Raw genomic sequence first — 14,323 nt, forward strand, 5'->3', positions numbered from 1 at the left:
TAAAAACGGAATCTGGTCGAAGGAAGAGTTGTTACCTCCATCCCTTTTTTTTGATAATGTTGCCCAAGACGACTTCAGCTCTGTGAAATATAGAAAAAAGAACAGGCAGGCCATGAACAGGAACTCATAAAAGGCACTGTAGGGAACTCTCCTACAAGCAGACTTGCTTTGCTCACACTCTAAAAAAAAAAAAGGGTTGAAGAATTAGGACCTGCATCAGTCGGGCTTAACCACTTTCACGTGTGACTCTGCATCAGGAGCGCCTCCAAAAGAAGCGTCCGCATTTAGGAGGAGAACGCTGACTCACGCAGAGACACATCAGTCGACCGAACAGATTCCTTGCAGAATGCCAATAGCAAGTTCTTGGGATAGGAAAAAAGAATCACAAAGTATGGCTTTTAAGCTGTTCTGGTGGGTTTTTCTTTTCTAGTTTCATATGCTGCCCGGAGTCCATTGGAGTCGAGCAGCCGATAAATTTAAATAAGTAAATAAATATAAATAAATAAGATCTTCAGGGGCTCCTGGGGGGATGTGAGTCGCTGAAAAGAATTACTGACTTTGTGCTCCTAATTAGAGGCGCAAGTCTCTTGCTTTCTCCACTGTCCATTGAGCGAAAACAGCCATTAAATATTTAATTATGCATAATACTAGGATGTCCTTAACGTGAACTATATTATATAGTTATAATTATATGATTATGCCTAATACTAAGATGTCGTTAATGTGAATTATTATAATTAACATGAATGCATTTCATTTAGAAAACATTTCTGGCACATTAGATACAAGAGGACGGGGGGAAATCTTTTACACACCATCTTGGTCAAAATGGGTTGGATCAGCCAAGGGGCAGAGAATAATCTCCCCCCCATCCTTGCAGAGAGGGGCAACGGGCCGGACTGTTTGGGAAGAAGAAGACAAGGTATATCAGAGCAGGAAATCACGCAGGGGTGCAGCGGCCAACCTCCTCTGCAAAGAGGCCGTAAACGACGGAAGCGTTTTTTGCATCTGGAGGAATTCGGAATAGGCCAAAGTCCAGCGGTCCCACATGGGCAGAAGCCCCTTTAGAAACATCCGGTTCTTCTCTTCCGCCCCTTTCCTACGGGCCTACCGCACAGGGTCGTTGTAAGCAGCCCAACCCAGGAGCTCTGGCCGGGACCGGCGTGGCACACTTACTTCCCTGCGGCATAGACCTCCGCCGTGTCGAAAAGGTTGATGCCGTTGTCGTAGGCTAGCGTCATCAGCTGCTCGGCCATCTGCAAGAGAGGCGCCGCTGTGACGATTGCCCGTCCCGTCTTTAAAGGTGCCCACTCCCCCATTAAACTTTCCATACTTTTTTATTTTTTAAAAATTAAACTCTCCCTGCTCCATCACGAAGCTCTCCGGATGACGCTGCACCTGGCATGCGTTTTCTCTCGGTCTCAGGCTGGCCTACTTTGCAGGCCTGGAGTTGCAAGATTTTTTTTTTCCCTTTAAAACGGGAACACCCCCATACTGCCCACCTGCAACTCCATAGAGGGAGGCAAGATCTTGATGTCCTAAATCAATGTCTTTCAATCTCAGCAACTTTTAAGATGGATGAACTTCAACTCCCATAATTCCCCAGCCACCCACGCTGGCTGGGGAATTCTGGGAGTTGAAGTCCATCTGTCTTAAAGTTGCCGAGATTGAGAAACACAATCCTAAGTTATTTGAATTTTGATTCCAAACCATTGTTTGGAAGTGTTCGGCTGGGGCAGCATTACTGGAGTTTGCCCCAAATCAAAAGTGTTGGCTAGAAGTCACAATTCGAATTCAAGGCCAGGCAAAATCAAGCTTGGGAAAACGGGGGGAGGGGGGATCATTGGAGCTGGGGAAGAATTTGGGTTGAGCAAGAAGAGCGGGTGGTAATATTTATAGCCATCATCATCATACAAATTTAATTATCTATCAATCAATCAATCAATCAATCAATCAATCATTGGCTTTTGCTTCCAGTTTTCTACACAAATTATTTAGAAGCTTAAATTTATTTAACTTACAATTATTACACAACTGGGAACCACCCCAAGTGGCTGGGGATCAGTCAGAATATAAATTTAATAAATTATGGTTGGTCACACCATCAGCCAGATGTTGAGACCGGATCTGGCATTTTTATTCGCCTATTGAGTTCCTCCCAAGGACCTGGGATGGGCAAATGTTGTTTGATGGTGTTAAATTATTATTATTATTATTATTAAACTGAGTTTCAGCAGCATCTCTTTTTTAAAGCAAATACACAGACCTCAGGAAGCACCTTAGTTTAATGCACGTCCTGCTTGAGTTTTACAACCCTCTGCAAAGCTGTAAATTCAGATTTCTGGCCGGAGGGAAAAGGGGGTGCTGGTGCAAGAAAAAACGCCATTTTAGCCCTGCTTCGGCCCTACATGCCTGGAAAAGATTGCTTAAAAATGAAACCAGGAACAAAAGCTCACCTCATCTGTTATCTGTCCTCCAAAAGTCACCCATGTCCCTGCAAGAGAGAAATAATCATAAAAAATATTATTTTTTTAATATCCTAGAAGGAGGGTGGAATTGGACGGAAGGCGACAAGCAGAAGACGCAGGAAGAGCCCTGCATTGGAAGGGACTAAGGGGGGGGGGTCCATCATAAATAAATATTATTTTTATGGCCCAATGTCCTGTTTCTGACAATGGACAGCCAGAAACGGTTGTAATTTTTTTTTTCTGCTGTTTTCCATCGATTATTCGTTACAATTCAACAAAATGGATCTCGGGGAACTCAGAAGTCTGAAAAGCCAGCAACTTGCAAGGAGGAAGACTTCGGGGGTGAATTGAATTGCGTTAAATAATTGGGGGTTGATTGAATTGAAGAATTGGGGGATGAATTTCTGTGCCCGGAGGCTCCTGATCTCTCTCTTGCTGCAGCCCGCGAGGGCTCTTGCTTTGGAAACTCAGGGATGCTGAACAAAAACGGCCTCGGGTTTCAGAACGGCTGCCTCAGTGGACCGGTCTGTCTCCAACCCATTTGTTTAAGCCAAGAGGTGGCGGGCAGGAGAATTTGAGACGGAAAAGCTAAACGCAGCCCTTTCTTGGGCGGGAGGGAGGATGCAAAAGGCAACACCTTTCCTCCAACTTTTAACCCTCCTTGCAAGATCCTCAGCACCCCCATGGTATAACCGTCAACCAGGGCTTGCGGGGTATAACCGTTGTCAGCCCAACTGGGCGACAGATTTCTGGCTGGACAAAAATAAAACGAAAAGCACCCCTCTAATTCTCGTAATTTAATTTCTTGAGGGCGCCCACGGCTGCGCTAGAGTTAACCGCGCAGTGGTGGGGTGCATTGAAGGGCGCTGCGGGTCTGATCTCCCCAAAGCCACTAGGGGGCGCTGCTGCAGGAAACAGCGCTGGGAGTGAGAAAGGGCTGCAAGGTGGACGAGGCACCACACAGATAGGGGGGTGGGTTAGGGTTTATTTTATTTTTTTAACGTGGCGTGTTTATAAACAGTTTTCGCGGGTGCCCAGTCTTGAAACGGCAGGATGTTCTAGTGCCCAGCAGTGGGCAAACTGGTGTGTCCAGGGTCACGCGTGTTTCACACAATCGTAGGCCGGGGGGGGGATCTAAATTAAAGGCTAGAATCATGTAAATCATGTAAAAATGTAAAGTTTGGAAGGAATCCCGAAGCTCCTCTAATCCAGCTCTCTTCTTAACGCACAATCTAAGTTAAGGGACGGAATCGGAGTGGGAGGGCCTTAAGGTCATCTAGACTAACCCTCTGCCCAGTGCAGAAATCTAGCCCGGGTTAAATAAACAGCATACAGGGGACTTAGCATGATTAAAATTGATATATATATATATATATATAAATGCAAAGGACTGGCAGGGAACTCGTTGCATTGCAAATTCTGCAGCGAGCTCTGCTTTTCGCAGAGGCACGAATTGCCAGCTGCACCCGAAGCAAGATTTCGCTCACCTAAGCCGAGGCAGGAAACCCGCAGTCCAGACTTCCCGAGGTTTCTGAAAAAGACACGCACACACACGCACAGAAAAAAGACGTTGGTTTGCCGGCTGGCTTGCAAGGAACAGATGTCCTGGCCACCCCCACCTGCGCAGGCGTGCGCAAAGGGAGGACAGCACGTTGGCTTGCTCTTTTAAGCAGATGTTACAAAATTTAGGGGAAAAAACACAATTCCAGATGAGGCAGCCTCCCCCCGCAAATTATTCGCCCGGCTGGATGTCAGCAAAGCTCACGCCTGCATCCTGAAATGCTAATATTAAAGCTGGCTTCGAAACGGGGCAATCGGAGGAGCAAACGTACCCCCAACCGTGTGCTCTCCCAGATCGTGCCCCCGGTTTGGCCCGAGAGACGTGACCGTGGTTTGTCTTAAGAGCTCGGAGGGCTAAGGCCACTGAATCACGAGTGCGAGGTGGACGCGCCCGATTCTGCGAGGGCTGCCTGCATCGGCGAGGCCGGATGGTGCAAAGGAAGGTAGGCCACCAGGAGTAGCCCTGCAAAGCTCATCGCTGGAGCTGGTGGAGAAGGGCGCATGGGCAAAAGGAAACCGTTGCTCTGTGTGAGCTGCCTTCGCACCACCAGATTAGGGGCCAACCGAGTGTAGGAACAAGCCACTTTGCGTAACCGTAACGTTTTTCTATTCTGCGTTCGCTCGATGGCTTTCAATGCACGTTTCTGACTCTCCGGATGAATTTTGGTTCTCGTTTTCTAGCCGGGGCCCCCCAGGTTCCCCCAACTCTCCCCCCCCCCATTTCCATCAAGTTCTAAAATGCACGTGCCTTAATTAAAATATACTTTATCGCTAAAAAATACTAATCGCCATCAGATCAACTTGCTCTGTGCAGGGTTGCCACAAATCTTCCGTTGGTTAAAAAAAAAAATGCAGTATCTGCGAAGTGCAATAAAACGAGGTAGACCTGTATTTATTATTGCTCTGAAGGATGGGACGGTCCACTGTGCTGGGGGCTTCTTTTGAAGATGCAAAAGAGACGGGTTGAATAAGGAACCCCTGCCCCTTGCTGTGGGGTGGACTAGATGACCCTCCGGGCCCCACCAACCTTATGTTCTACGATACTCCCCCTTTTTTGGAAATCTGCCCTCCCTTCTGCAGGTTCATTGCCACCACGACCCTGCGAGGTCGGCTGGCCCCAGGCCACTGGACCAGCTAATAAGGCTGGGGCAAGGGAAGGGCAGGGGGGAGAGACGCTGGGTTCATCCCCACTTTTTCCTTTATATAAATTGACTTTACAGGTGAATTAGGGCAAAGGATGATTTCATTATGTTCTGCCAGTGCTATTTGCTCCACTACCTGTATAAAGTCCTCACCAACCTTCATCATGGTGACGTTCGGTGCCACCAAACGCACAGCTCGGCCCCCCGCGGACTACCGTCCCACCACAATCCTCCCTTCAACTAAGCCTCGGCGCCAAGGCCACGGATACGGCCTACCTCCCAGGGCTGTTGTTTTGAGAAGTGGGAGGCAGGAGGTCCCGGAGGAAAGGGAGGATGGGCATCTAAGCAAATGAACGAATGTTGGAAAAAGAAGCGACGAGGAGGAGAATCCCACCCCAGGAATCCAGCCGCCTTTCGCCCGAGGCTGACGTTAGCGGCAGGAGAGATGGAAGACTGGAGGAAGAGGGGGTGCCTGGCCCCACCAGCAGAGAGGAGAAGGCTGGTGGGAAGAAGCGATACTGGTTTGCAAAGGGAAGCCCCAAAGACCAGGGGAGGCTTCCCTGGAGCAGAACATCTTTGGCCGTGGTTGGCAGGAGGCAGGGTCCAAACAGTGGCATGGCAGCCCGCCTGGATTTGCATCTTCTCCTTGGCTTTTGGGGTGGGAAAGGATCACAGACCAGAAGAGGACCTTGTGGATCTTTAACCCCAACACCCTCCTGATGTAGGAATCCATCATGACATCATCCCTCCCTGAATCTCTCCAGCAAAGGAGACTCCACCCTTGTGGAACCGCTCGTAACATCATGGCTTTCCCCCCGACGTCCCACCCAAACCTGGCTCTGTGTAATGAAAACCCTCCATGTCTTCTGCTGACTCTGGAAGGACTCGGAGCAACTCTGCCCCATCTTCTCCAGATACTTGAAGATGGCTACCGGGTCTCTTGCTTGATTTTTCTTCTCCAGCCTATACACCACTCAACATCTCCAGCTATTCCTCCTTGTTTTTGTTTTGGTTGCGCTCGCTGGACCACCCCCCCGCCCCCCCGTTCGCCAAACTCTTTCCTACAGGCCCAAAACCAGAGGTCACGTTCCAGGCGGGGTCTGAGTGATGCAGAATTGAAGTCCGTCCCTCTTAAAGCTGCTGAGATTGAGAAACAATATGCTAAGTAATTTGAATTTTGATCGGTGTGATTGTTCGGAAGCATTTGGCTGGGGTTTGCCCCAAATCCGGACCAATATTTTGGCCCTGGGAATTGCTGTGGCCCAGGCAGGCCAGATCCCTCTAACTGGAAAACCCTTGCACGCTAAGGCTGGGTTCGTACAACCTCCTCAACTTGGGTTCACAAACCTGATGCCTGTGTTCGCATAACACACTCTTCCCCACTAGACGCACAACGCAGAACAAAAACCCGGCGAAGACAAGGCTAGGTTCTCACCACGCACTGAGCCCCAGATACGCAACCCATCTCAGCCCAGAGGAGACATTCAGATCCATGTTTCATTCCTGGCAGCTCCGGGCTAGGACTGAAAAACAAGCCACAACATTCTTATTTGGCGCCGACTACAACTGCTTGACTTGAGGATCAGCCATAAGGACTAGAAACCTGTGTTTTAAAAACCTGGAGTTCCACTTTGCAAGCTTAAGCCTTCAGGACAACCAACCTCTTTCCTTTTTCGCAAGAAAGGGTGCCCCCATCCAGGTCAAGAGGGTGCCTGATTTAAAACCTCCCCCCCCCCACCCCATGTTGCCTCCAATGCAAACCGTCCCTGCCAAGCTTTGGCTTTTGGAAAGGCAAAGAGGGGGAAGAATTGGGGGGAAGAGAGCACCCCCCTGGTTCCCTGCACCATTGTCCAGATCCCGCTCGACCGCAAACCCCGCTGCTTCGCTTTCCCTACCTGTATTTCATGCCCGGCTGCTTCGTGGCTGCCTGGCTGGAGGAGGGCACGTTCTGCGTGGACAGCTGGCCCAGGCTCCGAGCCACCATGGCCACGGCGCGAAACCGCCCTCGGGCGCTGGGGCTGCTGGCATTCTGCCGGTTGAGCCTGTCCTCGGCGCTCCGGCTCTTGACGTTGTGCTCCGAACACGCGAAAGACACTTGCATGCCCGCAGCTGAGTTGGCTCCCGGGTTCGGAACGGCAGCTACGTCTTCCTGGAGCAGAAACAGGAGCTTGGCCCCATCAAGGGGACCCCTCCGCAGCCCCTATCCCGACTCCTTTATTTCCTGCCGGGAACGTCCGCTTTGGAAGACGGGCACGGGATTGCAGCTGATGTGGGGAATCCTCCAAGGCTTCGGGTTTTACGGCACTGAGATTTTGGGTCTCCCCCTCTGCAGCCAGCGGGGAGCAGGGAGGGCTTGGGGGCAAGGGGGCAAGCCAAGGCGCTGGGCTTCCTCTCTCTCTGCTGCCCGGAATGCCAGCCTTCCTGGATCTGCCCAGCCTGGCGTCGGAGAGGCAGGAGGCAGCTGAGCTTCTGGTTAGAGACGCTCCTGCGAGTCAGAAGCCCTTCGCCACGCACGGCTGCTTCTTCTTCGCGGTGCCCAGAGAGACAGCGAGTCTCTTTCTATTGCACACACACCCGCGCGCACAAGCTGCCTTTTAACCCCAGGTTTGCTCTTTCATCTGCCTGCTCCTCCCCACGGAGGGCCAAGAGCTGTGTGGCGACGGGCAGCACCTTAAAACGGGGCGCAGCCATTGCGCCCGCCACCGTCTCCTCCTCCGTCGCACTTCTGCCCCATCCTAACCAACTCCCGAAGCAGATGGGCGCCTCTGCAACCTACCGACCGGCTTTTGAAACAGTTCCCTAAAAAGGGGGAAAATAAAGATAAATAAAACGAAAGGACAGGGAGGTGGACGGAGGGGTGAAAAGAGCAGCGGCGATTTTTCCTCCCGTTCCTTCTCCTTTTGGATATAGTGTTTTCAAAAGTGGCAAATAAGCCGAATCTCACTGCTTTCCAGGTTTTTTTTCCCAAGCACAACCCAAAGGTTGGATGTCAGCAGTGGAATCAGGGTGGGGACGGGGGGTTCTGCCGAGGAGTGCAAGGAAAAGGGGTCAGCCTGGAGAAGCCTCAACGTCCGCTTGAGACGGGGTCGCCGAACTGCGTGGTCCCCAAACAGAAACCCTCCAGAGGGCCTGGGAGTCTCAATTTCCCCTCTGTAGATTGGGTGCCCCAAAAAACCATAATGGCACCCCTGAGGCCACCTAGCCCAGCCCGCTGCCCTTCACAGCAGTCCGCTAAAACGTCGCCACCCGGCCCCCGCCCTGAAAGCCACCCCGTCCTCGGCACAGCCTTCCAACACTTCCCCGCTCTCAGCAGAGTCACACGAGGTGGCCGCCGATGACGCACCCCGGCCACAAGGCTCTGATTTGGATTTCTTTGCTGCGAAGAAGCCCACAGCCGAGGCCTTGTCCGTGGCTGGAGAGTGTTAATCTGTCCCCGCTGGGGACAGCCGTCAGAAGCCAGCTCGGCATTGTCCAAGGCAGCGGCGGGGGGGGGGGGGGGGTCAATTTACCGGCAACAGCTGCAGCGAAACGCAGGTTTAAGCCAAAAGCAAAGGGGGGGGGCGACTGTGAGTTAGCAAAACGACCCTCTGTGCCTTGCAACCCCCCCCCCGGTCGACAAATTAGGGCATGCCAACTTCCAACGGAAAGTAGCCGATCTGTTCTGCCTCCTGAGCTCCGGCTGCTGCAGAAGGTTTTGAACACCGCGATTTCTCTCTGCGGAAAGATTTGGGATGTTAAAAAAAAAAAGGTCACCCACCAACCCGGCTCTGAACTGGGTCCTCCGTTGCCAGGTGGGCAGGGTGGAAATGGAAGGAAACCCCAGCAAATGTTTTCTGAAGCCGCTAACAATTTATCGGCCCCTTTGGAAGCACATCCTGGCACTGAAGGGCCCCGTGGTCTCCGATACCTGTGCAAAGGCAGAGGCTGTTCAAAGATCGTCCCATCTGGAAGAAGAAAGAGCACGCACGGGGCGCCCCGTGGAGCTTTCAGGGCTGGTTTGCTGGGAATCTGGCCATGCTGGATCAGCATCTGGTCTTCAAAGGCAGAGTGCTCTTAAACGGGGAGGGTTTTCCTTGGCAGGAGAAGAACAGGCGGGGAGCCGTCATCCGCTGCAGAAGAGGCCCTCAGGCAGAACCAAATCAAACCACCAAATGGAGAGAGAGGGGCGAACACAGTCTTGGCGGATCCGATCCGAAAGATGAACAAGAAACCAGGGGTTTCAACCACGGGGAAGCAGGTTTGGGTGGGACGCCAGGAAGAAATCCCCAAAGCTGTTCCCCAGTGGAAGATGGACAGACTTCCCATCGCCGAAGGTCACTGGAAATTCTTGGGGGTTGGGATGGGTACAAGAGCAACGGTGGTGGGTTCTCCATCTCTGGAGGGGTCCTGAGAAGAGACCGGACGGCCACTCTTGAAGATGGTGGAATTGGTCCTCTTGCACATCGCAGAGGGCTGGACTACATGGCCCTCAGGGTCCCGCCCTACTCCACGCTCCTACGAACAGCGGCTGGATGGCCACCGGTCATGGGTGCCACGCAATACGCCCCCCCACCAACTAGCCAGATCCCCACATTAACCCTGGATAGAAGGAACCCCGCTTAGCATCCCGGTGTGAATTGGCCTGGTCCAAAAGGATTCGCAGAGGCTCACGGGCAAAGGCTTCGCGCTCCCCAAGCCGTTGGGGCATTATTCCAAATATTTAGCTTCCTTTCTCAAAGGGGACAAGAAAAGGTCTCGGGGGAAAATGCTTCCCCTTCTGAGCGTCTGCTTTTCGGGGAAATCGGGGGTGGCGGAACACGTCTGTATTGCTGAACCTCAGAATCGGAAGGGGCCACTTAGGGAATCGGCCCCAACTCCTCCCTCTTACAGGGGCCCTATCCGTTCAAGGGCCTTGAAGGGAGGATCGGACAGATATGCAATAAATAATAATAAAAAGGTTTAGCTTAGAAAGATAAAGGTAAGACTTCCTTCCTTCCTTCCTTCCTTCCTTCCTTCCTTCCTTCCTTCCTTCCTTCCTTCCTTCCCTTTTTCTTTCTTTCCTTCCTTCCTTCTTTCCTTTCTCTCTCTCTACCGACTTATCCATTCTGTCTGTCTAGCCATCCTAATCTAACCTACCTATCTATTCATCCACCCCTTTGTGTCTGCCTGTCTGTTCATCCACCCTATCTACCTCCCATCAATCAATATAAATCAAATCAAATGTAATTGAATGTAAAAAGGCAATGGCCCAGCTCCACACGCCCCTCCTGCTTCCACGTGAGTCAATGTCCTGGCCTTCTCGCAGACAGGAAGGAGGCACACTTAGAGCCATTCCATTCCGAACACAGGGAGGCGACAGGCAGCCTCTCCTGACATCGCCTCATCGTCTACCAGAGCAATCGATCGATCGCTTTCTTTGCATTCGGGGCAGAGGGCAAACTTTTCAAACCCGGGAACGAGTTCCCAGCTGCGGGCCACCCCCCTCCAAATGCCCCTTCTCCTCTCTTAGAGCTTTGAAGCATTCATTTAAATTGAAAAAGGGAGACCCCCCCCCCCCCCAAAATCCATTTGGCAATCCAGTGCCTTTTCCTCTGGGTAACACGCAACTGGGCAGACCCCACCGGGTGCCACCTTCTTTCCTCCCCACAAAACTCTCCAAACCAAGAAACTTGAGTCTGCCCCCCCTGCCCCCTTGACCTAGTGAGGCTTCATCAGTTTTATTTAGCACTTCTCGGAGACGTTCCCCGAGCACCCTGCGAAGGGGGTTTGCAAGCCCCTAGAGAAATGAATAATATATCAACCCTTATTAGAAAGCCTGTAATCCAACACTTTTCTAAACGTCCTTCGATGCATCAGAACTAATAAACAGAGACATTTGCAATATTCATGGCGAGCCGCTCCAGGGCAGGAGAAGGAAATGTAATATTAATGATGCGCCACCTGATTTTGCCCTCTGAGTCAAAGCACAAGCGTGGCGGGGGGTTTTCGCTCCCGGATGCCTCCTGCAAAAGGGTGTGTGTGTGTGTGTGTGTGTGTGTCTCAGAGAACTAGAGACGTCCCCCGCCCGCGCCATCTGGACACGGTGCCCGAGAGTGGCACCTCAAGCTTTCGAAATCCTCCTTCTGCAAGGAGAACCGGACATTTGGGATCCTTGTTTGCTGGCTCGGAGGTAGCAAAGGGGGATGCAATCGGAGCAGCAGACAAACAGCTTCCTTGGATGGAAAAAAAATAAGCCGGGATGAAAACTCAAAGGGGAGAGAGAAAGCGCTCGCTGCATCAACCTCTTTCCAAAATAATAATTAAGTGGGCAGATCTTCGGTCAGTACTGTTTCATTTTCTACGTCGAGCCCCTAAAAACGATAGATAAATCTGTGTGACGGCCTCTCCCCACAAGTGGGGCAAGAAATAAATATATCCATTTTATTAATTCTTCATCGAACCCATCTTTCGCGGATCGAGGACACACTTTGCCAAGTTTGCCAGCCCCGCGCGCCCACCGGTCTTGGGCGGGCAAAGCCAGGAGAAAAATCCAGACTTCCAGTTCTGTACAGGGCTGATCAAGTTTTTTTTAAAAAAGATTGTGACTCCCACAAAGTTGTGTAGGATTCGCGGCAGGGAGGCTTTGAGGATCCCCACAATCAGAGACGGTGCTAGCAAAACGGGGAGGCTGGCAGAGATCATCAGAAAGAGGCCACATCTTCTACTGACGGTTTTCTATTTGCTAGATTTATAGCTTCTCTCCAGAAAATCGGGCTCCGATTTTGCGGGGACCGAACGGGCACATTTTTTGCAGCGATAGCAAAATAATTGAATTCTGGGCATGCCTTTTTTTTTAGATTTTTTTATCTCGCCTGTATTATTTTTATACATAACTCAAGGCGGCGAAGGTACCTAATACTCCTTTCTCCTCCTATTTTCTCCACAACAGCCCTGTGAGGTGGGCTGGGCTGAGAGAGAGGGACTGGCCCAAAGCCATCCAGCCAGCTTCCAGGCCTAAGATGGGACTCGAACTCACCGTCTCCTGCTTTCTAGCCTGATGCCTTCACCCCTAGGCCAAACTGTCTCTATTGAAGGACGGACCAGCCCCAAAAAGACTTGCACATCTTTTACGTCCTTCCCGACGGGAGAGGTTTGGAGTGGTATAAATATCATTTTAGTAATAATCCACCCTGTCAGACCTTTTGGTTTGCGGAGTTTAAAAAGGAAAGGATGATAGAAAAGGGGGGAAAAACGCGCTTGGGACCGAACCCAACTCACCCCACCATACAGGGCGTTATATGGAAAGCTGTTCGCCCGGCTTCTCCATACGTGCAAGGTTTTCCCTGAGAAAACATTTACTTAAAAGAAAAATATTTTTTTCCAGATGTTCTATTACAGCTGTTTCCAAGCGCAGGGCCTGACAGGCACGTTTCCTCAATGGAAGCTCTTTTTTAAAATCAAAACGTAAGCGCCCCTTTTGTATGGAACGTCTAGAGCCGGACGTCCTTTCTTCAAAAGTACTGCTTGCAGACATGGACGGGGAAGGGGCAGATTCCTGACCCTCCAAAGAGAAAGAGAAGACCCACTTTTGGGGGTTACTCTTGAGAAACAGCTGGCACAAAAGTCCACAATGGATGGGCCTAAAATCACCCGTCTTTTTCCTTCCCTGCCCGCCGTTCCCCTCTCTAAGCTTGCCAGATGCAAAGTTATGAAACTTTTCGGATCGGTCGATTCGAAGTTCTGTTAAAGGGCAGACCCCTCAGCTGTGTTTTTATGAACCTGCCGGGATCCTGAAGATTTGGATTTCATCTGCACCCGTGTTTCTGACATCGCCGTGAACAAGAGAGCTGCATCGCACCAGTTCCTATTTTTATTGTTAACATTGGTTGCAAAAGCAAGTCTTAAGGAAGAGGTAATTGTTTGCACCGGTTAGCAACTGCTATGAAGTCTGTCTCTGCAGGGTGGGCTCATGTTTCCAGCGCAGGGTGGAATCAGAACATCAGCAGGAGATTGGCAGCACCTCCCCTAACAACCCCCCCAACATCCCCCAAACGCCAGGATTCGTTCCCAATGCAAGAACCCAGCACGTGTTTCTCTGTTCAGGGAACGCCATCAAGTGGCAAGTTAAGGAGCTACACAAACAGAATTCAGTTTTGGTTGACGCTGCAAAAATGACCCACGTTCACTGCTAGGGGAATTTGGACCAAAATGTTTTGACAGCCTTATCTCCAACTCACCAGTTTGGGGAGAGGGTAATTCCCCTTCCCCTTGCTACACATAACAGTTCTGTGTCTTTCTCCCACTCGTTATCTTGCTCTCAGCCTGGGTGAAAAAGTGCAGCTGGGCTCCTGAAGGCCCCGAAGCATCTTCAGTGTCATCCAGACAAGGATCTGACCTCTTGCTACTGTGCAGTTTTTCCCAAAAGGTGGGTTGCGCAAAGGGAACTCTTTCCCTGGAAGTTTGAAGCAACCGAGTCCACCGGGCTGGGTCTGTGTCATTATTTGCAAGAAGGCGGGTGCGGCGTCACCATCCAAGGCGGGTGAGGCATCATAATTAACTTAGATGGTGACGCCGCATCCGCCTTCTTGCACAGACCGATTTCCCCTCAGCAGCTGAAAACATCAGCTCAGATTTGACGACAAATACACTACACTGTTTCTACCGACACGGATTTGAACACGTCTGTAAGGGCTGAAGGTAATGAGCCTCTATTCTCACACCAGAGAGAGCTGTTGTGGGCAGGAAAAGGGCAGAAAAGAAGATGAAGTCTGTTAACTTGGAAAGGTGAGAGGGAGGGAGGGAGGGATAAATAGAGATAGATAGATAGATAGATAGATAGATAGATAGATAGATAGATAGATAGATAGATAGATAGATAGATATGGCAATGGCTGGTACAAACTCTTGAAAATTTCTGTGACTTGCTTGCAATCTTTCTGGCTAATGTTATACTGAATCTGACCTGTCGTTTTGCCCAAGTTCTCCACCAGTGTAAAAGAGGGTACTTCCTTTTGATGTTACTCCTGCATGCTAGAGAATTTCGTTTTGGTTTCTCTTATAGGTCTTTTTCTTTATTCGGCTTAGTTTCCTGACTGAGGGTGAAGATGGCGTTCCTGTTTCCTGTCTTCCCAACACTCTGCAACCTCGCTGGCTGACCACAACGTCCATTACAAGAAAGTGGAAATTGTGCTCTGG

General features: G+C 50.8%; 1 protein-coding gene across 4 annotated transcripts in view; it reads right to left on the reverse strand.

Moving 5' to 3' along the window:
• Nucleotides 1–14,323, reverse strand: part of KCNAB2 (potassium voltage-gated channel subfamily A regulatory beta subunit 2) — a 63,163-nt gene that overhangs the window by 17,032 nt on the left and 31,808 nt on the right. For 3 of the 4 annotated variants that reach the window (XM_088147611.1, XM_088147613.1, XM_088147612.1), the window contains 4 exons: nt 3,956–3,999; nt 2,457–2,494; nt 1,177–1,256; nt 36–80 (listed from right to left, as the gene is read on the reverse strand). In XM_088147611.1, the coding sequence (XP_088003737.1) occupies nt 36–80; nt 1,177–1,256; nt 2,457–2,494; nt 3,956–3,999 (207 nt within the window). Of the gene's footprint in view, nt 1–35; nt 81–1,176; nt 1,257–2,456; nt 2,495–3,955; nt 4,000–7,065; nt 7,420–14,323 lie in introns of those variants that run through there. The other variant, XM_007432794.3, reaches the window with a different exon arrangement.

The sequence above is a fragment of the Python bivittatus genome, unplaced genomic scaffold (assembly GCF_059951505.1).
Source record: "Python bivittatus isolate LINGU-HERP-01145 unplaced genomic scaffold, Pbiv_v1 ctg000510_np1212, whole genome shotgun sequence".
In the NCBI taxonomy this organism is placed as follows: domain Eukaryota; kingdom Metazoa; phylum Chordata; class Lepidosauria; order Squamata; family Pythonidae; genus Python; species Python bivittatus.